General features: G+C 37.6%; 1 protein-coding gene across 1 annotated transcript; it reads left to right on the top strand.

Annotated features, from left to right (window-relative positions):
* The first annotated feature begins 223 nt into the window (after positions 1-223).
* LOC309496641 (podocan-like protein 1) lies at positions 224-23,879 on the top strand. The gene is made up of 5 exons (XM_082166706.1): positions 224-826; positions 20,274-20,392; positions 20,644-20,727; positions 21,106-22,078; positions 22,173-23,879. The coding sequence occupies exons 3-5, from the start codon at positions 20,661-20,663 to the stop codon at positions 23,272-23,274; spliced, it is 2,142 nt and encodes a 713-aa protein (XP_082022832.1). The 5' UTR covers positions 224-826; positions 20,274-20,392; positions 20,644-20,660; the 3' UTR covers positions 23,275-23,879.
* Positions 23,880-25,510: the final 1,631 nt, after the last annotated feature.

Genomic DNA, 25,510 nt, shown 5'->3' with positions numbered 1-25,510 from the left:
ATTTGTGTGCTGTGTATTTTTTATGCATATTGTGTTGGGTTATACTTTATTTTGATGGTCCATTTTGGACATTCAACTAAGTAACTTTGCATCTGCATGTCAACTACAAGTCATTAGAGTATTAGTAGACTGTTAGGTTAGGGTTTGGGTTAGTAGAACAAGTTGACGTGTACTTGCAAAGTTACTTGTAGTCAGTAGAATGTCTGTTGTGGGAGCATCAAAATAAAGTGTTACCTTGAGTGGTTAGCTTAGAAACAAGCTAATGTCATCCTTCATTGGAATCAATTGTAAGGGAAATACAGAGTTGCTGGCATGTAAAGCGATTCAAATCAGTCACTTATGAAGTTCCATGATGATCAGGTATAGACAGTTAGGCAGTGAAGCAGATCAATAGGGTTTGGAACAGTCGCCGTGTTTATTCCAGTTAAAACTGGTTTAAAGTTAAGTGTTGAACTAATTACAATATTTTGGCACATTTAATCTAGAATAGGATTCAGATTGAGAAACTATTGTGGGTTATGTAAGGATTAATCGGAATAAAAATGACGTAATACTTTTTCCTTTGTTAACCACAGGACAAAATATAAATTAATAATTGCCAGAATTGTGTAAAAACAAGGGAAAGTAGACATGGTGCTCTGCGTCTCTCTCTAAGAAACACTCCTTTTCTGATTTTGACCTTAATAGCCCTGCTTCTAGTCATGAGGAACTGGTCACAGAAATCCTTCTTAGCTGGATGCTTGGCCTTTGGTTACACAATAGTCCAAAGTGACTTTTCAACAAAGGAGAATTAAACATCTAAAGCCACATTAGACCTGTTGTTCAAGTAAGTAGAAGTTAAATAATCAGGTTTAATACTAATGTACAATCACATTGACCATGGTCATAATATTGAAATTCTCTGACTTTAATGTCTTGACCTGAAAAAACCTTGTGTTGATTATAGGACCGGACTGAATCAGCGTTTATTATATTCACACAGCAGTTTTTATTATTATTCTCTAGTTTACACATTTCCCTTAAAGTCTGTTTAAAGTCAAGCTTTTATTGTTGTAAATATGTCTGTGTGGTGTTTTTAATCTAACCATGTGCAAATTCATAAGTCAACACCATTGCGGAGTATTTTCTCCTTAAAACTGCAGTGAACCAAATCAGTCTCAAAAACGCGATTTGAAATCGCTGGTGTTTCTGACGTCACAAACTACCTTGTAACCAATCACGTCAACGTGACAAGTGGATCTCTGAGCTGGTGTGTGTGTGAGTGGAGGCCGGGCTAATTTGCATTTTCATAGAACTACGTATACTAAATGAGGCAAGGGTGTAGATTTACATTCAAGGATTTTTTTCAAGGAAAAAACTTTTAAATATGTAATTTTGGTGATCAAAGATGAGTTTTACGGGATAAAATTATTGACTACAGGGGGACTTTAAAGGTGCATTGCGCAACTTTTCATGTTCAAAATACCCGTTTTCTAACCCATACATGCTTAAACAATTGCCTGATGGGCTGAATGAGCCCTTCTCTGATCACTGAGATTGTCTCTATAATCCTGTAAAGTAAAATAAATGAGGGATTCGGGCCGGAATTTTAGACTGGGCGTGACGTCATGCGCGTTCACGGCACGCTCACCTGGCTGTCTGGCAGGTTTGTGTATTCGCCGCCATTCTCCGTAGAAGATGGATTCTAAGAGACCGGCTTGTAGATCATTTCAAACACCAACGCAAACTCCACGTAAGATAAAAAAAAGAAAACTTTTGTCCGTGAGCGTGCACACTTCTGGCTGCAGTTTCGCTTGCCGCCAGAGGGGGCATAGTTCTGCAAAAACTCAGAGACTTGCGCAATGCACCTTTAAGGGTTACTTGTTGCACAGTAATTAAATATTATGTTTGAATATTAAAATTAATAATGAAATTAAGATTAAATGTTAAAATTGTTACTCCGTATTTATATTAATGTATTTTAAAATATATTATTTTATTGTATTTTAAATAGTATAATTCAGTATATTTGTATATTATTATATTATTATTTATATATTTTACATGTATTGTTTCCATGTTGCACAGTAATTTGTATTTATTTTCAGTGTGAGTCCAATTTTTCCCAGAGGTTAAAAGGTAATGCGGTTTCATAGGTTGAAAGGTCAGTTGCACAGAGTCCAAATATATCTGTGATAGCGAAACTGTCGTAAGCTGAAATTTTCTCTGGAAAATAGATAACACAATACACTCCATTGTGAAACACATAGCACAGATAGAATCATTAGGGCTCAAGCACGGAAGTGCACACACACACACACACAAACACAAACACACACGCTTGATTATCACATTCATGAACCTCTAATGTAGACAATTCTGATGTAAAACTCAGTATTTATGACAAATTAAACTATACACATAAACATTCCCTTATCTAGCTTAAACCATCCCTTTCCCCAAGAACGTTGTTGTGTAATCGTGCGGCTGAAAAAAAAAAGGTCTTCAGTGACCCAACGATGCGTTAAACATGGATGGCAGTCCGGCTGCCTTGGCAACGGGTTCAATACGGTTATGCAAGTGACGGGATGTAGGATGGCAGAGATCGTGTTATGAATTTCCTGCTGTGTAGACAAATCAAAAGGCTTTTCTGCACCCATTCTGAAGTTACATCACCATTACAGAAATTCCAGCTAAAAAAAAAAGAAAGAAAACAGGCCAGTTGGTTTTTAAAAACACGATCTTGCATTTTATACACACATACATACATACATACGGTCTAATCAGTTATTTCTAGGCCAGTGTGCGCAGCTGTGTGTGGTTTTCCTGTGGGAGAGGTTCATATGGACAGATTCAGATGCTTTGGTGTAGATAGTGACAGCATCTATATTATGTCACCTGCTTACATCGCAGTCTAACTCGACCCATTTAAGAGCGCGAGGCATTCTGAAATACAGTTTCTCTGTCATTATTTCTTTTTTTCTGCGCAGCCATAAAGCCTTAAAGGCCAAAGTAAAGTTGGGCTGATGGTGTGTGCTCTGCGTATGTCATACTAACCTCATACACCACAAAATGTGTGTGTGTGTAATTGCCTCACCGCATAAGCATCCTCAGTGTGAGTTGTGTTACAATTCAAGCTGCCCTTTACTGACATGACAGGAATATATATATGCGTATGTGGGTGGAGAAGGGAATTCATCTGCATCTATAATAAAGAAACCTTTCTGTATGATTAAGCCAATTACATAATCATAGGTTTTGGTACACCTTACATAATATTGGCGTAAAATACTTTTTTCTCAGTTTTTGTATTGTTCCACAGGCTTATCTGATGTTGCAGTGTAGACAGCAGCGTCTTAATGATGTAACAACGGCACAAACGCTGACATCAAACGCGGCTAAAGCAGGACCGCATCAATATTCTAGTAAGTGGGAGGCAGACAAATAGAGGACAGATGGGCAGCTGTTCATACCAGCGGCAGGGTCGAATGCGTTTATTAAATACCTTGCGGGAAGGCTATGTGGGCATTGAAAGACATCTGGGTAGAGCAATAGAATAGATAGATTGATTGAATGGAGAGAGAGAAAATATATGCGTACTGGATGTTGCATTTTTCATTGTAACCCTTCGCAGATCTTCAGTACTTAAAGAGATTCATCCTAAAGTCAAAATGTTGTCATTATTTACTCCAAACCTGTATGACTATTTCTTCTGTTTTTGTCTGAAAGAACTCTGGACACCATTGACTTTCATTGTACACTCTTATACATAAAGGATTATGGTTCAATGGAGGACATCCATGGCACCTTTCCATTTCACAAAAGGCTTTTTAAAGTGGAAAAAGGTTTTTAAAATGTTCTTCATAGTAAGAAACTGTGCACTGAAAGGTTCTTTTGGTAGCCAAAAATGGTTCTTCTATGGCTTTGGTGCAAAAACCAAGACATGAGGGTGAGTAAATGATGACAGAATTTACATTTTTGGGTAAACTACTTTATGCGTTTAATGCTACAGTACACAATAAACGCCCCAGGGACAGGGTCGTTTCTAGTCCTCCTTATTTTTGATGCATTCAGCACACAGTAATCTGTTTGTGTTTTTCCTTGAACTGAATAATTCAGATAAACGCAGTGACCTCGGTTCTTAGGGACAGGATGTTCTGAACATGTCCATGTTAATTCTGCATTAATGAAGGACTGTGGAGGCCAAACACACACATGGTGACACGTACAAGGACACACTCGCAAACTCAAACATGCTGAAATTCATATGCACGGACACATGCGTTTACACTTATTCAAATATACTTGCATATGCAAAATATGCGGAAAAAAAAACATGGGTTTACTTTTACTCACTGGCTAAAAATTGACTTGAGGGTCTTATGATATCATGAGCAGTTTCCCAGACTTTAGATGAAAAATAAAGCCTAAGGAGAACACTTTGTTTTAATTAAAATCACAGTCGCTGCACAACAGAACTGAAACTTAACTTAACTTAAAGGCTTTTTGTTTTTGTTTGTGTGTGTGTGTGTGTGTGTGTGGTTACACCTTCTCTTTTATGTTCCAGGGAGTGTTTGACATGTATACAATCAGGTGTGGATCTCTGTTCTTGAGGTTTGTACATGTAGAGGCATGTAACACATGCACTTTGGAAGAACATCCGTCACTTTTTTTTCCATTTGAAGAGAAGTAAATCAAGGTGTGTATATATACTTGGGGTTTTTGACAAAATAGTATTAGTAAATGACAACAAAAAGGAGCAGTATGTCACTGTCCTTACAATTTCATGTAATCCTTGAAAAGTACATATTTCACTCACTAGTCATCATAAAGTACATATCCTTTTATTACAAACATATTTTCATCCGATACTATGGAAGCTTGTTTCTGTTAAGTTAATTGCGACTTTTCCTCACACAATTCTGACTTTTTTTTATTTACATTTTTTTATGTTTTACCTGAGGTCAGGTTAGGTGTCTAAAAACAGAATGTAAGCTCAGTATTCGGAGAAAAAAAGTCAAAATTGCGAGATATAAACGTGCATTTTTGAGAAAAAGAGTCCGAATTGCGAGTAACAAACTCAAAATTTTATTGTGTCAGAATTGTGTAATAAAAAGTCACATTGACCTTTTTTATTTAATGGCCGGAAACAAGCTTCCATACAAGCCGGTAAAATTGTTAATAAAATGTCGGTGTAGGTTGGTTCATCACGCAAAATTGTCGTATTGCTTCAGAAGACTCAGAACATAGTGAAGTTTATTCAGTGGTTTTATAAGCTTTTAATGACGACATGTTTGACATTCCTCCTTTTGTGTCCCATGGATGAAAAAAAGTCATACGCGTTTGGGACGACATGAGGGTGAGTGATGATGACAGATTTTCATTTTTAAATAAACCTTCCTTTTGAATAATTTAAATGTTACACCAATATGGAGTGACAAACACAGATCAGTGACTCTTTTCAGCCCACTAGCTGTTCATTACTCATGCAGTGATCAGATGCATTTGCATATTTATAATCTTTCTGTACATTTGTGTGATGAGTATTTAGGTCAGTTGATATTGTTCAGTCCAGCTAGTGTTGAGATGCTGGTTGGTTGTATTATGACTGTCTTTCACAAACTCACACATGCACAACCAGAGATACAGAAAACATGACCCCCCAAATCCTCTAAAAGTGTAGTTGCCCGACACACAGCAGATTACTGTGATTTGACAGTAGCTGATAACACCATCTGTGTTTTAATTGAATTTGTCTCATTACAGAATACAGTAGCTGTCCACTGCTAAACACTAAACCAGTATTTGCACCTGTAACCTAGAGAATAATCACTTAAAAGCCTGCAAACAGGGGCTAATGGATAATGGAAAGCAGATAATTCAGAAAATGGTTAATGGCTAATTCAAATAAACTAGTGTTATTCCATTGACTCCTGAATATGTTAGATGCCTAGCAGCAGATTTGTGTGGCTCTCGGTTGGGTTTTATTTAAGCATCAACTCTGCTTCAGATGTTTCCCCTAACATTCTTTGGGTTCATTAAAAATGGACTTTAATGAGTCCATGTTGACATACAGTAAAGGCCCATTCACACCAATAATGATAACTATAAAGATAACTATATTAGTGTTCACACCAGCGGACTGTTTATTCTAAGCATGCTCTGCAGTTTTGTTGTCTGCTGCTTAAAGGGGCCATATGTAAAAAATTTCATGTATTAATAATTTTTTTATTGCCAATGCTTGTAAAGACACTTAAAAACGAGACCCGTCTTCATTTGTCTATGAAAGCCTGTAAAGTATGTAGACTGTGAAGCACACTGTTCTGCTGTTTCTCACTGCTGTCATGTGTGTTTATTTTGTTATTGAGAGGGAAAAGCACAGCACATATTTACATATTCATCTAAACGTCACTCTCAGCAGCGTGGATGGCGTCTGGATGTTCGTTAACAGTAAATCGCTGATATCCAACTTCTTTTTACCCCTAAGCAAAGAACAATAGAGAAATTTGGTGTCAGTATATCAGAATCACAGGATTTCAGCTGGAAAAAAATAATTCTGAAAGTCATTCCAACAATATTGTTTTTCTGTGTCGTCATCGTTGTAGTTGTGGTGTAGACTCTGCTATTCTTTTATATTTAGAATTACATCTTCATTATTAGAATCATAGTTATAGTCCTTGGTGTGAACGGGCCTTAAGAGTGTAGAGAGAGAGAGAGAGAAAAAGTGGATAGCTCAGCACTTTCATTTTTGTTCTCTTTTGCAAAAACTCAAGTGAGATTTAATGAGTAATTAATATGTGAGATTCAGCAGAAGTCTCCATTTGCTCTTGTAGGCTCGCGCTCAATCGGCCCAAAGTCCGGCATCCGACCAGCGCAGAAGGTCTTTACGCATTACTGTCTTTTCTCGAGGCAAAATATTTTTTGATTAAATGCAATACATTTGAATATGTATTCTCTCGTTATTTAATCTGACTCCATAAATGAAAAGGCTTTAATGATATCTGTGCATCATTAAATGTGAGCGAATGTTTGACTGTTCTTTTTAACTCTTTAATGAAAATAATGTCAAAGTCAGTTAGAATAATCAAATGTAACAATTTATTATGTCAGGTAAATGTATCATGCCAATTTCATAATCAATTCAAAAGATAATCAATACAAAACATCAAATGCTCTGGAATAAAGAGAAGAGATGCGAACCCAACGTTATACATGAAGCTGAGAGTCTTACTCTCAGCCTCACGGGCTAATCTGAAATACAGAAAGGCCCCGATCTTCTCGTTGCATTTCCGTATATAGACAGAATATACCTTTTGGGGGTGGGAGACCATTTGTCTAGAGACCACTTTCCTTTGTATGCTAGCTATCTCTAAACTCCTAAAAACCTTATAACCTTTTGTTGTACTTATTTGGAAATGAGACCTTTGTACCAGTCGCACTGAGACATTTCAAATGATACCAAAAATGTACAATACTCGATGATAATCATTCACATTAAAACTATGTTATTTTCTTGGGTGAATTCAGGTGATCTGAGTATGAGAGAGAGAGAGGGGGTGAGCGAGGGATGAGGGAATGAAATGTAGATTAGGATGACTCGGAGGTGAGACTTTTGTCTCAAATGGTGAGTTCAAATGGTCATTTCCAGCAAGATCCTGTCTTCTCAGGGTCTGGTCGCTCCTTAACCAGACTGTCTGGCATTTTCTAATTTCTCAAGTCTTACACTCTCCATGTAATATCATATCTGCCCAGGAGAAACAATTAAGATATTGAAGAGTCATATCATAATTTCTCCTTTTTTCTTTCTTCCACACACCTTGTGGCAGTATGTGCAGTATACCATATGCACAGATGATCTACTGCCAAAACGTGTAGTACGCAACATTCTGTATCCCATAATGCAATTCACTCAACATGACCTTCAATTTCCAATGAACCAGAAATAATAATTTTTTTCTTCTTGGAAATCTGTTCAAATAACAATACATTTTTAATGCACAATTAGACAAATGTTTTATAAAAAAATTATTTTATTTTAATTATCTGATAGTATATTTTTTTACAATGATAATACATAAAAAAATATATTAAAAAAACAGTATACAGTGTTAACTGTGCAGTTGTATTCCGTTCAGAACATAAACCAAAAACACACATACAGTAATACTCCCTCACTTACATAATGCACATTGCTCATTGAACTAAACAGGTATTTCCTAATTACAGACGACTGCATTGGTCTGTAATGAGTGTTTCTAGTTAGTGGCTATACGATAATCAGTAAGCAGGAAAATAACTGCTTGTGAAGTCTTCCAGGAAGTGTTAGTCACCGTGGGTGAGAGAGAGAGAGAGAGAGAGAGAGAGAGAGAGAGAGAGAGAGAGAGAGAGAGAGAGAGAGAGAGAGAGAGAGAGATGGCTAACTAAGTACATTAAAACTTTCTGGCAAGATGATCAATAATCTAGTTGTGTTTGACTGTTTCTTTTTGTTTTGATTCTTTCCTTATGTTAGAAGTATTTCTCTCCACACATGTTCGTGTGTAGCTGGGACTTTATTTAAGTTGCTGGATGATAAAAGAGCTAATGAAGGATGTGGGAGTCCAGAGCCACATAAAGGAAGCAGAATATTTCAAGCAGATGCAAATAAGACACACACACACACACACACACACACACACACACACACACACACACACACACACACACACACACACACACACACACACACACACACACACACACACACACACACACACACACACACACACACACACACACACACACTAATCTAAAGAGCTACATACAATTCTTTATAATGTGCAGTAGGGAGAGTAATGGGTTGGAGAAGCTTGTTTGTGTAGTTTTGTTCTTTTTCCGTTGAGCGATCTAGCATCTGGTTGAAAGTGTGTGTTATGATGTGTTGTGTATAAACTTTGGAAGATGCCTACACACTAAAACATGTTCATGTACCCACAGGAAGACTGTGTGTGGGTCTGGTCTTAATGCCTAAATTGAAGGGACCAAATGTTTCCAAAGTAAAACCTGATGTTACCTGCTTTGTGGGGACCACACAAGGAAAATTGTTTAATAAATGACCTAATAAAAATCTAACTATGGAAAAGTTTTGAGTAAGAGAAAATACCATAAGCTCAGTAAAAAAAAAAATTGTTTATGTATTCAGTTATAGTATAGAGACAACTTTATTTGCGGTCATTTTGTGGCATTCAAAATTGTTTGAATTAAAAAGAAAATTATAAATATATTTTTTGTGAGATGTAAACTATATGTATGTAATTATATGTAAAAAGAACATAAAGAATATATATATATATACTAACTCTAACCATAATACTATATCCATAAAGAGAGAGTTTGTAGAACTTATTCATATCATTCACATAAATCATAAAACAAGTGTATGCAAGTGCTTAAACTATTGTTTTTTAAATAAAAACTATAAAATCTATGATATTTCCCTATTTAGATAAGCAAATGTTTAAGTCAGTGTTTGTGTGTATACGAGTGCAGAAGGAAGAAGGTTTCCAGACAATCCAATTTAATCCACTCAAAAGACTGGATTACTACTGTGTCTGTACATAAACAGACACACATATACAGCATTATAAAATTACACCGGCTTTATATTTCCCCCCAAACTGGCACAGCTCACAGGAGATTTGATGGTCTGGTCTTCACTTTACCACACCATGATGAGAAGGGACAGCCTGCGCTCTCTTCATTTTAAGTGGATTGTCTGGGGTTCCTGGAGCAGAACAGACTGGCCCCTCAGTTTCTGTCAAGACTGTGTGTAAACAAACTGTCGCATGTGGAAGCAGTCTTATATGTTATTATAGCATAATTGTTTTAGTGAATCGGTTTGTTCGCATGGTTCGTGTAAATGAATCAGATCAAAATGAAATGATTCACTTGTTTGAATCTCTGTGCACAAGTCCAGAACAGCAACAGCCAATGACCAGGACTTAACATCCTAATCTGGCCATATCTTTTTTTTTGGCACATTTTCCATCGGTGCAAGCAAACAAGCCAAGGCTCTACAACATTAATCATCAACATGTCAGCCGGTGGTTCGATCTGAGACAGGTTGACATGGAAACACAGTGACTTATCTAGATTGAGACTGAGAGACGCTCTTCTAATTTAAACACCCTTCAGGATGGGAAGAAAACAGCCTTTCTTAAGGGACAAACCAAATTGACAGTGTTATTATTGAAATTCTCTCAACAGGGTGGATTTGACAGTTATTTATAGTTTGTATCCAGGGTAAAAGACAGTAGATTGGTTGTGGTGATGAGTTTTGTTCAGGTAGGTGTCAGTACAAGCTTTAATATGTGTACATTTCAAGCTGAATAGGCCCTTTGTCTGCTTGTTGAATCCTGTGCTGTACACTGACCTCATCACCTCATAACATTTAAATAATAAATAATAAATGTCATGTGGTTTAACCATCAAATGAAAAGTAATAAATTATTCTTTTTTGTTTTATAAATATGTATATTTTTTAAACAAATGTTATGAATAATTCATTCAGAAATATATCTTTTTTTTTTCAGGAGTCACACCACATGACATTTACAACCCGAACTAACCTTGCTTATGCCATAAAAAGGTCAAACTACCTGAAATTTAAAGTTGTTTGGACCAGATGACTTTTGGATGCAACACATGAATGTGATTTATTTATTTATTCTTGCAGTGAAAGAGTTTTATATAAAAAAAAAAAGTCAAAAATGACTTTTCATTCTTTTAAGGAGCCTCCTTTTTTCAGTTTGATATATGGGCAGTTGATACCAACTTCAGCTGATGCCAGTTCACCCTGACATTTTGTTTGCAAATCTCATGAATTAATATCTAAAAATGTGTACTGTATAGTTACACATAAACCCAAGAGTTTTCTAGACACTGAAAGGGTTAACACTGATCTTTCCTAACCCTCTGAAATCAGTTTTATCTGCTCTTGCACAGTGTCTGTTCAGCCTGACCTAAAAACATATCATCATCCGAGCGAGAGAGACACAAGCTTATGAAATGAACATCTGTCTACGGCAGACATGCTCCTGTAAGCCGTGCCCAGACGTATTGTTTTCAAAGTTTGCAAGGAAAGCTTCTAAAATGAACCCTTGGGAAGGGAAATCTAAAGGGTGGAAGAAGCGTGAAGGTGGTTTGCTTTTGAAAATGTGCATTTCAAGCTCTATTAACATGCAAATATGATCTCTGAACTTTTGCGTATCTCCTTTTGTGAAACGCATCACAGCACCTTGAGAAAGATGAATCGTCTTTTGGGAAACTCAACTCGACAACTCAAAACCTCTCTCTCTCAGCGTGTCTCCTAATTTCGAGAGAGTGCACTTTCACACAATGCTAAGCATCTGTTTTTTTCCCCCCCCTACTCAAGGGACTGCATGATTGGTTAAAAGAGCCACTATGCAGCCAATGAGAGGTCTGTTGTCATGCAGTCTTGGTCGTCTTTGGCGTCACCTATCATGCCCCCCACAGCCAACCTCCTGCCTCCCCCAAAACACACACAAACACAAGTTTGCCAATGAGAGCTGTCATGACATAATAATACGTCTCGCCAACCTGACCCCCCTGCAGATACACAAAGTTTAAGCCTAGATCTCACCACCAGACAAATCAGCAGTGTCTCTAGAAGTCTGCCACATGTCTTTCCTCTAATGCGCTCATGGGTGGCCCTTTACCCTTGTTCTCTTAAAAGCACTCAGATATATATTTATATGTATATTTTATAATATTATTGTTAAGTTATTGTATAATTTCTGTAGTTATGTCATGAGTTTTAAATTTTTTTATGCCACTAGCTATGTTTCCATCTACATATTTGTATGCACATTTTGGGATATTTCATAAAAAAGCACTGGATGGAAACGCCAAGAGGCGAATAAATTCAAAAAATGTGCATTAAAAATGCATGCGCTCCTTTGAGGTGGATACATTTTTTATCAGTTAAGAAGAACTACGATGGAAACACATTTACCGAATAATCCCTCAATGCGCAACCAAAAACTCACGTGACTTTGTGGACTAAATAGTGGATGTGAAATGCCTGAGCCAAAGTCTATCAGAATGATTTGGTAATGACTTTCCAAAAGAGTCTCACACGATTTCTTTCCCAAACACCAGCATCCGAACGCAAGATAAAATGACAGCATTTATTGCGTTTCATCTGCGCACTCTGAGACGCAAGTCATTTATGATAAAGAAAAAACGTTAATTTTTATTAGATATTTTGCGGCAATTTCCCAGGAAGTGACAATTTTGTTCTTTTGAACACATGAGATGGACATGCTGCCTTATGTATTATGCAATATTCCAATTTTGCGCATAAGTTAAATGCGTAAATTTGAATGAAACATAGCTTCTGACACTTTATGGTAATATGATGCTAAAATTTATAAAGCTTCAAGCTGTAGCTAAAATATGAAGTTATCCATTTATTTTCATCTATAAAGACGGATTTATAATAAAAATAGAAGAAAAAAAATATTATAAATAGATAGGCAACTGTTAAGTTGACACAACACTTGTTTCTACCATATAATTAGATTAAAAATAAACATAAAACTATGGCTATCTGTAGAATATCCAGTCCTTAGAAAGTAGAATTAAATTGTAATGGTGTCAAATTTGGCAAATGTTTATGGTATTATACTTTGTGTGATTTACATTTAAAATCTTATAGTTTTATAAGATCTTCCCCTCTGCCAGCTCTTAAATCAAAGATGGTGCAATTAGACGCATTGTGAATTAGAATTGAATTTTTTTTTTGTGCATATTTTAATTGTTGTTATTGCACTCTGGGATTGTGTGTGCGTGTGTTTGATTGATCGGGAAATGCAGCATTGATACATGCGTCATGAAGCATATGGTGTGCTTTAAAGTCCACACACACACACACACACACACACACACACACACACACACACACACACACACACACACACACACACACACACACACACACACACACACACACACACACACACACACACACACACACGCACGCACGCACGCACGATCTGTACATATGGTCCTTTGAATAATCATGCAGTAGGTTACAGCCAAATTTTAAATCACAGTCTAACTTGGCAGGCTTTTAAACAGCACTCTGGAAATCTGTCTCCCTCTCTCTATCTTTGTATTTTGCATTATCATCAGAATATCACCAGCTGCGTCTTAGTCTCTAGCGTCCAAAACAGTGAGACTACATATGTGCACAAATCAATACAATGCCTATATGTGTCTGTCTGTGTGCATGCGTTTAATAAATCCTCACAGATAGAAAGCTCCATTATATAGATTGTTCTGTCTTTTATATCAGTCTCATTCTTACATGTTAAAGCGGAGTCAGGAATGCAACTTCCCGTCATAGACACAAACTTAATCAACTCTGACCTTAAGTTGTCAGATTTGATTTAAGGTAATTTAGACTATATATATTTCTTGTTTTAAGCATACATTTCACTAAATGTGGTTATATTCTTAACAAGTTGATATTCCCAAAAGGTAAATAGATACCTGTATATAGTATTTTGAAAATATAATGTTCTCTGACCCTAATGTTAGTGGGTGAGTTATAAATTACCCATTCGTCAACAACATGACACATGTATCTAATTTTTTCTTTCAACAAGTCTCCTCGCTTTTTTTATTGCTCTCAGTGCTTTCCAAAGACGTTGAGCTCCTCTCTACACATTGACCGACCCACATGTCCAATGAAAACATGAAGAGGGCAGTAATACGCTGGGATATTCTAGGCAGGGTTAAGACAACAGAGCAGGGGCCTGCTGGGGCCCCGCTTCAGGCCTCAGATCTCATGAAAGAAAGATGGATCCGTGAAAATATTTGGATGTTCTAGGCGAGCGAAGTGCCTGAAAGTCTATGTTTGTGCAAGTGTGACTGGCAGCGTGCGGTCAGTTTCCGGTCATCCAGGACTAAAGTGAAGTGCTTCTCGAGATCGTTTGCTCAACTTCTACTTTAGAAACCTTCTGGTGATCGGCTCTAGGTTGTGAGACCGAGCCAGAGTTAGCGTTGAGCTGCGATTAAACATGTTCACAAGCTTTTGTGTCAGAGACATGGGCGGCAGACAGATTGTCCTGTAGTTAGTGACATCAGAGAGACAGACGGTTGATAAGGTTTTATATGCGTATAAAGATAAAGCAAGCATAGAGTTAATTTGCTCTGTACTGTATGATCATGACACAAACAAATCGATCACTCTCTGCGACCTATGACCTTTTAAACCCCTGACCCCCTGCAGACAGAGAAAATGGCAGATGTCTTTGGTTGAGGGGAGGGGATATCCTATTCTCAGTCAATGTCATTGTGTTCTCACTCTGGCTCTTCTTCCTCTGTTTTCCCTTCTGTTTTCAATAGAAACATCACTAGTTTCAGCAGAAACTTGACCATTTCTATTGAAAATAATACCACATTCCAGTCAGGTTGTACACAAAACCAGAAAGCACTTTCTTGGTGGGTAAATTACTGTGTGAGAGACCCAGGTGTTCCTCAGCATGAGGTCAAAGTTTGAACCACCCAAGGTGGACAGGATCCGAAATGGGAATCATGGTAATTTAATGGGCTTTTTGACCTCAAACATCGTCTGTTTATCACTTGATGTTCAATAAACAGTTGTGTTACTTTTGTATAAGCATTCTTATTTATCACATCTTATTTACTTACCAAATTCACTAACACTGAATGCAGCAAAAAAATTAAATAACTTTTGAGTATTTATGTCATTGTCATGTTCTTTATGTGCAAACTTGTTTTCTTTATATCACAGTTTAGTGTTATAGTATTATATTTAATCACAACATTCAGTTTTATTTACCTTAAGCAATTAACGTGCTATTACTGCTTACAGAAATGTCATTAAAAGAGATTTTGTGTATATTTTTATTGAACGTGGCATTGAACATTCATCAAATGTTAATACAATAATAGAAAAGAGCCAAGCATATTCAGAAACATGGTGTAATCACGTACATTTTCACCAGTGACCTGACTCTTGGGAATTGTTGTTGGAGCAATAGGCCTACTTTACAATCCCAGTAAAGTATGCAAGATATTGATGGTCTGCTGTGTTCTCCATAGCCTATCACCCAGAACCGGTGGGCAATAAGCACGTTTTTATCGGTCATAACTTCTGTACAGAAATAGCAGAAACCAGACAAAGATGAAACTTTCTTGTGCGCATACGTTTGCATCAAAACTAAAGTATATTTTGGGTTTAGGCGCTTTGCTGTATGTATACGCTAAACGTTTGCATCAAAACTGAAGTATATTTTGGGTTCAGGCGTTTTGCTGTATGTATACGCTAAACGTTTGCATCAAAACTGAAGTATATTTTGGGTTTAGGCGGTTTGCTGTATGTATACGCTAAACGTTTGCGTCAAAACTGAAGTATATTTTGGGTTTAGGCGCTTTGCTGTATGTATACGCTAAACGTTTGCGTCAAAACTGAAGTATATTTTGGGTTTAGGCGCTTTGCTGTATGTATACGCTAAACGTTTGCATCAAAACTGAAGTATATTTTGGGTTTAGGCGCTTTGCTGTATGTATTCGCTAAACGTTTGCATCAAAACTGAAGTATATTTTGGGTTTAGGCGCTTTGCTGTATGTATTCGCTAAACGTTTGCATCAAAACTGAAGTATATTTTGGGTTTAGGTGTTTTGCTGTATGTATACGCTAAACGTTTGCGTCAAAACTGAAGTATATTTTGGGTTTAGGTGTTTTGCTGTATGAATACGCTAAACGTTTGCGTTAAAACTGAAGTATATTTTGGGTTTAGGCGTTTTGCTCTGTTTACGCTAAACGTTTGCGTTAAAACTGAAGTATATTTTGGGTTTAGGCGTTTTGCTGTATGTATACGCTAAACGTTTGCGTCAAAACTGAAGTATATTTTGGGTTTAGGCGCTTTGCTGTATGTATACTCTAAACGTTTGCATCAAAACTGAAGTATATTTTGGGTTTAGGCGTTTTGCTGTATGTATACGCTAAACGTTTGCGTCAAAACTGAAGTATATTTTGGGTTTAGGCGTTTTGCTGTATGTATACTCTAAACGTTTGCGTCAAAACTGAAGTATATTTGGGGTTTAGGCGTTTTGCTGTATGTATACGCTAAACGTTTGCGTCAAAACTGAAGTATATTTTGGGTTTAGGCGCTTTGCTGTATGTATTCGCTAAACGTTTGCATCAAAACTGAAGTATATTTTGGGTTTAGGCGCTTTGCTGTATGTATTCGCTAAACGTTTGCGTCAAAACTGAAGTATATTTTGGGTTTAGGCGTTTTGCTGTATGAATACGCTAAACGTTTGCGTTAAAACTGAAGTATATTTTGGGTTTAGGCGTTTTGCTCTGTTTACGCTAAACGTTTGCGTTAAAACTGAAGTATATTTTGGGTTTAGGCGTTTTGCTGTATGTATACGCTAAACGTTTGCGTCAAAACTGAAGTATATTTTGGGTTTAGGCGCTTTGCTGTATGTATACTCTAAACGTTTGCATCAAAACTGAAGTATATTTTGGGTTTAGGCGTTTTGCTGTATGTATACGCTAAACGTTTGCGTCAAAACTGAAGTATATTTTGGGTTTAGGCGTTTTGCTGTATGTATACTCTAAACGTTTGCATCAAAACTGAAGTATATTTGGGGTTTAGGCGTTTTGCTGTATGTATACGCTAAACGTTTGCGTCAAAACTGAAGTATATTTGGGGTTTAGGCGTTTTGCTGTATGTATACGCTAAACGTTTGCGTCAAAACTGAAGTATATTTTGGGTTTAGGCGTTTTGCTGTATGTATTCGCTAAACGTTTGCATCAAAACTGAAGTATATTTTGGGTTTAGGCGCTTTGCTGTATGTATTCGCTAAACGTTTGCATCAAAACTGAAGTATATTTTGGGTTTAGGTGTTTTGCTGTATGTATACGCTAAACGTTTGCGTCAAAACTGAAGTATATTTTGGGTTTAGGCGCTTTGCTGTATGTATTCGCTAAACGTTTGCATCAAAACTGAAGTATATTTTGGGTTTAGGCGCTTTGCTGTATGTATTCGCTAAACGTTTGCATCAAAACTGAAGTATATTTTGGGTTTAGGTGTTTTGCTGTATGTATACGCTAAACGTTTGCGTCAAAACTGAAGTATATTTTGGGTTTAGGCGTTTTGCTGTATGAATACGCTAAACGTTTGCGTTAAAACTGAAGTATATTTTGGGTTTAGGCGTTTTGCTCTGTTTACGCTAAACGTTTGCGTTAAAACTGAAGTATATTTTGGGTTTAGGCGTTTTGCTGTATGTATACGCTAAACGTTTGCGTCAAAACTGAAGTATATTTTGGGTTTAGGCGCTTTGCTGTATGTATACTCTAAACGTTTGCATCAAAACTGAAGTATATTTTGGGTTTAGGCGTTTTGCTGTATGTATACGCTAAACGTTTGCGTCAAAACTGAAGTATATTTTGGGTTTAGGCGTTTTGCTGTATGTATACGCTAAACGTTTGCGTCAAAACTGAAGTATATTTTGGGTTTAGGCGCTTTGCTGTATGTATACTCTAAACGTTTGCATCAAAACTGAAGTATATTTTGGGTTTAGGCGTTTTGCTGTATGTATACGCTAAACGTTTGCGTCAAAACTGAAGTATATTTTGGGTTTAGGCGTTTTGCTGTATGTATACTCTAAACGTTTGCGTCAAAACTGAAGTATATTTTGGTCTTAGACGTTTTGCTGTATGTATACGCTAAACGTTTGCGTCAAAACTGAAGTATATTTTGGGTTTAGGCGTTTTGCTGTATGTATACGCTAAACGTTTGCGTCAAAACTGATGAACACTTTGGGCTTTAATGAATTCACATGAGCCTAAATAATCTTTTTAACCTTCAGCGTACACATTTAATAGCAAGTTGTTGTGGAAACTTCATTGCAGCGGTGGATTGGTTATTGAGTGGATTGATGAATAAGTGTTGTAGCCTGCACACACTCACACGCTCTCAAACTCACTCAAAGAGCCGTTAATTAGTCCTTTTGAAAGCTAAAACATTTGCTTTTGTTTCAGATTTAAACTGTCGATTTGGACAACCAACCATGAGGTTTCTATTAGCTGTCTTTGACTTCATCACTGTTCGGGTAAAATACAGACTGTCAGCTTTAATTTTAGGATATTTGCATTCATAAACAACAAGCCATGTTGAAATTACAGTCCTTTGAGCAAATGTAATTGGACAGCTGTCTGTTCAGCTGTCTCCTGACCAGGTGTGCGTCATTACAGCGTTAGCACGTGCACACAGGAGAGTTAACAAAAGCTTTAGTGTTGAGTCTAGGTGTGTCTAGGCTGTCTTTCAACACGTGAAGTGTTTACCACTGACACCATCTTAAATGAGTAGCAATACTGGTATAAGGTCTGCAAATGCAGCGTTCAGATATATGATATCATTTTCAGCCCAAATATAAGCTCTTCTTAAGAGTGCATGTGAGATGACACCCTTTATTCTCCTCCCTGTTGCTATTTTCCAAACAGTTGATTGTCACTTTTCCCACACAGGTGGTTTGTCCTGAACAAACTGCCCCAGGTTCTTTCCTCATCCCAGGAGATAGCGAGACTAACACTGTCCTGTCTTTTCCCGAGTCTTTGTCGTTCCCTCATTCTGTCCATCTAGAGGTCAGGGCCCCTGCGTCAGTATGATAGTATTGAAACATTTCTCAGTGTCCTACTGTTTTCTATTTTTATGTGTGCTGATGCCATTAGCACTTCATAAACAGGTAGCTGGAAAAGTTTGTTGGATAAACAATCCGCTTCTATATACAATTCTGACCTGAATTCTTATGTAACACAACGGAGTGGTCAGTCTGGGTGAGCGTTTGAGAAAAGTTAAACGGTCCTCTACCATCCCCTTGTGGTTTATTGTAAGAACTAAATCTGTTTTTTTTTAATACCTTTTTGTAAATGCTTCCTTTATACAATAATTATTCAAAATGTTATAACATCTTTTTTATTTGTATTTTAATATATATATAATTATAATTCACCCTCTGCTGTATTTTAGGTGGTGTGTGTATATAATGAAGTATTTTAGATGTGATTATCAGGTGTGGTAGCTTAAACATCCTTAAAAAAAAATTGTGCAGACCCGCTGTGTCAGCCTGTGAGGGGCTACATTGTTGTCCACTTATTAAGTTACATAGAAATACTTTTCTTAATGGTTTATACTTGTCTTAACGCTTTCAAACTGTAGTCCATGGGGCCTCAAGGGGGTGCTAGGGGGCCTATAGAAAATGTCAGAGAAAAAAAAAAACATTATTGAGAAATTAGTCAATATTCGTTGTGTTATGCAGAAACATTTGATTAATAATTATTTGAATTAGTAATATTGTTCAGATAATATTTTATTCATATATGTGACCCTGTCGTCTCAATACGTCTCAATTTCACAAAAATTACCCATGTGACTGGTTTTGTGGTCCAGGGTCACATATGTTGTCTCTGTATTTGCCTGCCAGCTCACACGCTCCTCTCCTGCTGCTTGGTGGTGGCAGCAAACATCTTTTTTTAATCGTATTTTTATTTTCTCACACTCTGGATAAATCTGCGTCTGATAAAGCTCCACTGGGACAAACAGTGGGAGTCAGAGTTAGGCAGTGGTTTGCAAAAATGATCCCAGAAAAGTGGAGGAATTTCTGACAAAAGGTTTTGCACCATTTGTTTGCACATGTCTCTTGGTTTGATATTTTGTATCTATTACAATCTTAGAATAGTGGTTAAACAAAATGTTTTTTACAATGACAGATTCTGAAACTTTTACATTTGAATTCTCAGTCTTAAATATTTGGTTATGCCCTTTAGAAAAATAGATTAACTTTCTTCTTCCAAAAGTTTTGTCTCACCTCACACAGTTAAATATGAACCCATTGAAAGGTCAAATGTCACAGACCTTTTAGGGAAACACTTGTCATTGTGGTGCCAGTGGGTCGGCACTGGTGTCTGTGAAAGTAAGGCAAATAGTGTGAATCCTAAAATGAATCCTGACCTTTGACCTCTCTAACGTAAGTCTATCTCCGTTCCCCTGAAATGATCCGTTAGATTTTTCTGGATTTAGTGTGTGAGTGAGAAAATTCCCGTAATGATAAGCGTCTTTGAAGAGAGCTTTTACTCAAGAGTGTTTCATTTTCCTGAGTGTGTATGTGGAATTGCATTAGGGAGAAGGTGAGTCTTTAAATGCGTCCATTAGTCTGTATCCGCATCTATTTGTTTGTGTATGTGTGTCCTGAGTCAGTCTCGGTGGTGTAAAGACAGTCTGTGCAACACAGGAAGCCAGCATGTCTTCCATATCTGCTGAAAACAAGGACTTATACATCTGAAGGACGCCACATACTCACCTTGAACACACTCCAGGTAAGCTGTGCCTGCCGGGCAGATCTCATTAAAAAAATCTTCAAGATCTGGATTTATTGCTCACGATTAAATTGAAGCCGTTCAGATGCTTCCTGGCACCTTTATTTTGGTTGTCAGCCATTTCATGTGTGTAGCATTTTTATTTCAGTCTCCAAGTGCTTGGTTAATCGCCACAGAGCTTTACGGCAGACAAATAAATGTAATGATCAATTTTTTACATGGTAATTAGAGAATTGTTTTCTTCTCCTTAGCCATTTTTTGCCAAAAAATGAAGCCTCCAATGCTGCTGGTTTGGATTTTTGCTGTGCCTGTACACACTTTTGTGCTTCAGCCGAGTAAGTGTTCCTCAAATTTAACTAATTTAAATGATTATTTACTCATTATTAAATTATTACTTTTACTTAATATTTTTTTAGGTCTGTGTTTTAAGGTTAGGTACAGAATTCTGACATGCACTTGGACTAATAAACATGCATTATGTTCAATTCATATATGTACATTTATTTGTATTATGATTTTTTTTGTTTGTAGTTTGTCAGTAATATCCCTAAATAATGACTAGTGCAATTATTTAATCATGTAACGTAGATTGCCCAAATTATCTTTCTATTTTAAATGTTTTATAGTCGGACGTGTCCTAAAAGCAACTGAATCATTTATTTGTGAGGGGTAAAGTGTTTGTAAAGTTCACAAAGGTGTATTAACTCTTATAGGTGTAAATGTGACAGTCCTGCGGAATGTACCTGTAGAAGGTGATCTTTGGGCCGAGCAGAGACTTGATCAGTTGATGGAGGCTCTCAACACTGGAAATGAGAAAAGAAGTGAAGAAAAAGCCACAGTCCAAGGGGTGGATGAAGAAACAGACACAGTTCACAGTAAGAGAACTGAAGAGCATGATATAAAGAAAACAGAAAGCGAGAAACAAACAAGAGGGCACACAGAAAGTGATGTAATAAAGAAGGAAGAGGATCAGCAAGGACAAAATCTGTCGGATGCATTCTCAACCAAACCCGTCCTCACTGCATGGAATACCACCTATTTACAAGAAGTGGAGGGTGAGGAACATTTACCTCCAACAGTCAATCAATATACCACTCCTCCTGCCATGGCCACTGCCTTCCAACCTGTCCTGCACTTGCTTAAAGAATCAGTTACTCTACTTCCATCATCCCCCTCCACATCACAAAGACAAGCAACTGCTGAGACCTTGGCTATCATAACCAATAATGCACTTTCATCCAAAACTACAGTTGAAACGACAATACTTCACATGGTAAATTCAACTGCTGAGGCAATGGGAACCACCTTACTAGTAAATGAAAGCAGCACTATTGATGACCTCAGAGTGGAACTCCACGTCACAAATGGCTCTAAACTTCACTCACTGGAGGAAGTGAGTGTTGATGTCACAGCAAGGGCAGGACCCACTGCAAAGACACCTCCGAGTACTTTCATGGCAAAACTCCCAAAAAAAGCAGCAGGTGCCAAACTTAAAGACAATACAACACTAAAAGCGAAGAAAAAAAAGTCGATCAAAGGAAAGGTGAAGAAGACAACCAAAATTTTGAAAAAAGCAAAGAAAGTGAAAAAGTTCAAACGAGAGCGGAAATTGAAGCCAACAACGCCTTCGTATTTTCCCTATTTTGAAGATCACTACTGTCCCTCAGAATGTTCCTGCTATGGGAGGTATGTTTCTGCTAGGTCTTAAAACAACATGCTTCAGTTTTGCTTCAGTTTCTATGCTTCAATTTGACATGTAATATGATCTCTTGTTTTCCAGGGTTGTGCAGTGTTCTGACAAAGATTTGGGCAAAATACCTTATGGAATTCCATACAACTCCCGTTACATCCTCTTAATGAACAACCACATCGATAGCATTCAGTTGAACTTGTTCTCTGAGTACGACTCCATGGAGTTCCTGGTGTTAAGCAACAACCGTTTAACAGATGCGTCGATCGAGGGTGCCTTTGAAGGGATTCAGAGCCTAAAGAGACTATACGTGGAACGGAACCTTCTCCGAAGCATTCCCACCGACCTGCCAGTTACTCTCGAGGAACTGCGGCTGGATGGGAACCAGATAAGTGTGATGTCTGACGCAGCCTTCGGACGCTCCCCAGGCCTTCTGATCCTCAGCCTGAGCAACAACAGCCTGGGGAACAAATCGTCTACTATCCCTCCGGGAGTTCTTCTTCCTTTGGGCAAACTTCGAACACTTACACTTTCCTACAACCAGCTTTCCTCTGTTCCGCTGCAGCTGCCCCTCAGTCTTCAAGAACTCTATCTCAGAGGCAACCGCATTCAAAGTCTTCAAGGGGACATGTTCTGGGGTGTGGCGGAGCTGCAGGTGCTGGATCTAAGTGCAAATAGATTGACCAATAAAGGACTTGGGAAAGAAGCACTACTGAATGCCAGTAACCTTGAGAGTTTAAATCTAGAGGGCAATTCTTTGAAGCAGGTTCCTCACAATCTACCCTGGACCATAAAGACCCTCAACTTGGAAGGAAACTTCATATCTAGCATAACTAAGGATGCTTTTATTTCAATGTCTCAGTTGGAGCACCTAGGACTAGCTAGAAACAAGATCACCAAGGTGGCCCTTGGTGCCTTCCGAGTTCTTCCACTTCTGCATCAGCTAGACATGAGTCACAACGCCTTACAACAGGTTCCACGGCAGCTCCCATTGTGGCTGCACTCTGCAACATTTGCGAACAACAAGATCCATGCAATTCCACGTGATGCTTTCTGTTGGGGTCGAGGCAACGAGTCTCCCCTTAGCCGCCTGGTCAAGGTGGACCTGGAATATAACATGATAGATCTGGGCCACCTGGACACGTTGGCATTCCGATGTCTCCGAGGCTTTCAGGTGGTTCACTTTTACTAAACTAAACTGATTGGGAAGCCCTGGAAATGGTCATCAAGTGAAATTTACTAGTTTTAGCTTGGTTTTTCTTGCTTGTCTGGACTGAAGACCTTTAACAGAGCCAAGCGGCATCTGGTACCATGATGGAGAATGTAAAAAAATTTTTATAAGGATGAAGAGTCTGAAATTTGCAGTTAGTGATATAGATTGTAAATGTCATATCCGGGCACGAATTATATCCAGGCACTGACCTTACAAAATAGGATTGTGTAGTGTGTTGCTTTCAACACATAAAGAGCGGTTATGCTCATGGGGACACGGTTTTGAGTCCAACCTGGGTCACCATCCATTCTTAATGTCCATTTCCTTATACCTTCCTGTTGCTGCGTCACTGATTTGATCAAATAAAATCCAAAAAATAACCGAAGTTTAATGTCTGTGTCTTGGGGGACTTGACTTCCATAAGATGCATTGATGTTTGCAACTGATACATCACTGAAATGTGACTAGTTGTTGAACACCAGAGAGAACAAGGCTGTTTTGCTAGGACAAATCTCAAGACAGTTCTTTTAAGATGATATTGATGTTTCATAAGTGTATTTCATAAAGTGTATTACCTATTAAAATAAAACACCCATTTTCTAACTGGGCAGTCTACTTTATCTATCTGTCTCTTGTCAATGTTATATCAGCACTGATTTGCCAAAGTGGTTCTTCATAACCTATCATAGCTCAAGGGCACGCTGCAAAGATAAATTGTTGAAAAATCATGCTTTTATTGGTTTCAAACAGGAAATTCATCTTGACAAATAGATATAATATTATCAGCATGTTTTGCATTATCCCTAGTAAATTCTCTGAAAATTGCTTGTTTTATTTTTCTTGGTAAATGCTTGGCAGGGTTTGCTGCCTGGCTGTGGTGATTCTTGCCAGATTTGAAGAAAAGCACATTATTCAGAATTTGGCCTGGGTTAACTTGGCTGTTTCTTTCTTTCTCTCACTTGGGACTTACACAGTCCATCCACGCCAATGCATCCAATATGCATGTGTGTGTTTAGGAAAGAAATCCACTGCAAAACAAACATGTTTGGTTGAAAGTTTTTTGAGTGTCCTCTTGCTCCAGTTTATGCACACAGGATGAGTCCAGAATTAAGGACAATACTACATTGTGAGAGACACTTGTACTTGGTTGTATTCACCAATAGATGGCAGAAGAGTACATAAAAATAAAAAAAAATGCTGCACGATACAAAACTTTAAATCATTCTTTTTTTTCTTTTTCTTTTCTTCTCCTGGTTATTCTAAAATGAATTGCAGTTCTATTCATATATTCTATTAAAACATTTGAAATCTGTTTGCAGATTGTATACGGCTCTGCTCCCCCCAATAATCATATCAGCTGTAGATCAAAATGGGTTGTTAATGACTGTTCTTTAAAATGTTACACTTGCCCCCAAAATCTTGAATATTTGTGGAAATTAATTTAACCTGACCTGTTAAAACAGATATTATGTGCCTGGTCAAAGATATGACTAGGCTTTTTTTTTTGACACGGCGCTGCCAAAGTCTTGAGGTCTTTACTTTCAATTATGTGAGACTTTTTAAGCAAACCATATGAGTGTGTGTAAGTGGAGAATGAGTCAGGGAATACAAAGAAAGAGAGGTGAAGAGGGGGAAGGGGGTGACAAAGTGAGAGAGAAATGAGATGGAAAGAAAGCAAATAGCAGCTTCATGTGTAGGGTTGGTGAATTCCATCTGTCTAATAATGCAGGAAAGCTACGTGGCACTGGGAGACAGCTGGAGAAAGAGAGAGAGAGAGGGAGAGAGGGAAAGAAGGGAGGAAGACAGAAAAAAAGAAGGATTTTAGGAAGGTGAAGGACTCTTCCAGAACCTCCCTACAGTCCAGCAGGACCCTGACCCCTATAATTTATCTTTTTGATACATTTTTAAATTTTACTGTTTTTCTTTTTACTTGTTCAGTTGATTTTACTATAACCAGCCCAATGTTACTATTTACAAATAGAAGGGTGGGTAAGCTGTGACACATTTTACTTAAGTTGTCCTCTAAGCAAGGAAAAATGAGAAAGCAGATTCTCCTAATTATTTGTCAGGATGTCTTCTATTAACTAAAATGATAAAGAATCAGCTATAAATAAAGGCTATAGAAATATGACTTCTATAGTGAACCAATTTACCAAAGTGATAAGCTGAATTATTATGTAATATCTACAATATATGTAAAATACATTTACCAAAA

This window comes from Leuciscus leuciscus (genome assembly GCF_965113295.1).
Source record: "Leuciscus leuciscus genome assembly, chromosome: 4".
NCBI classification, from domain to species: Eukaryota; Metazoa; Chordata; class Actinopteri; order Cypriniformes; family Leuciscidae; genus Leuciscus; species Leuciscus leuciscus.
Note: the sequence above shows the minus strand (reverse complement) of the source record. Positions and strands in the feature narration are given on the sequence as shown.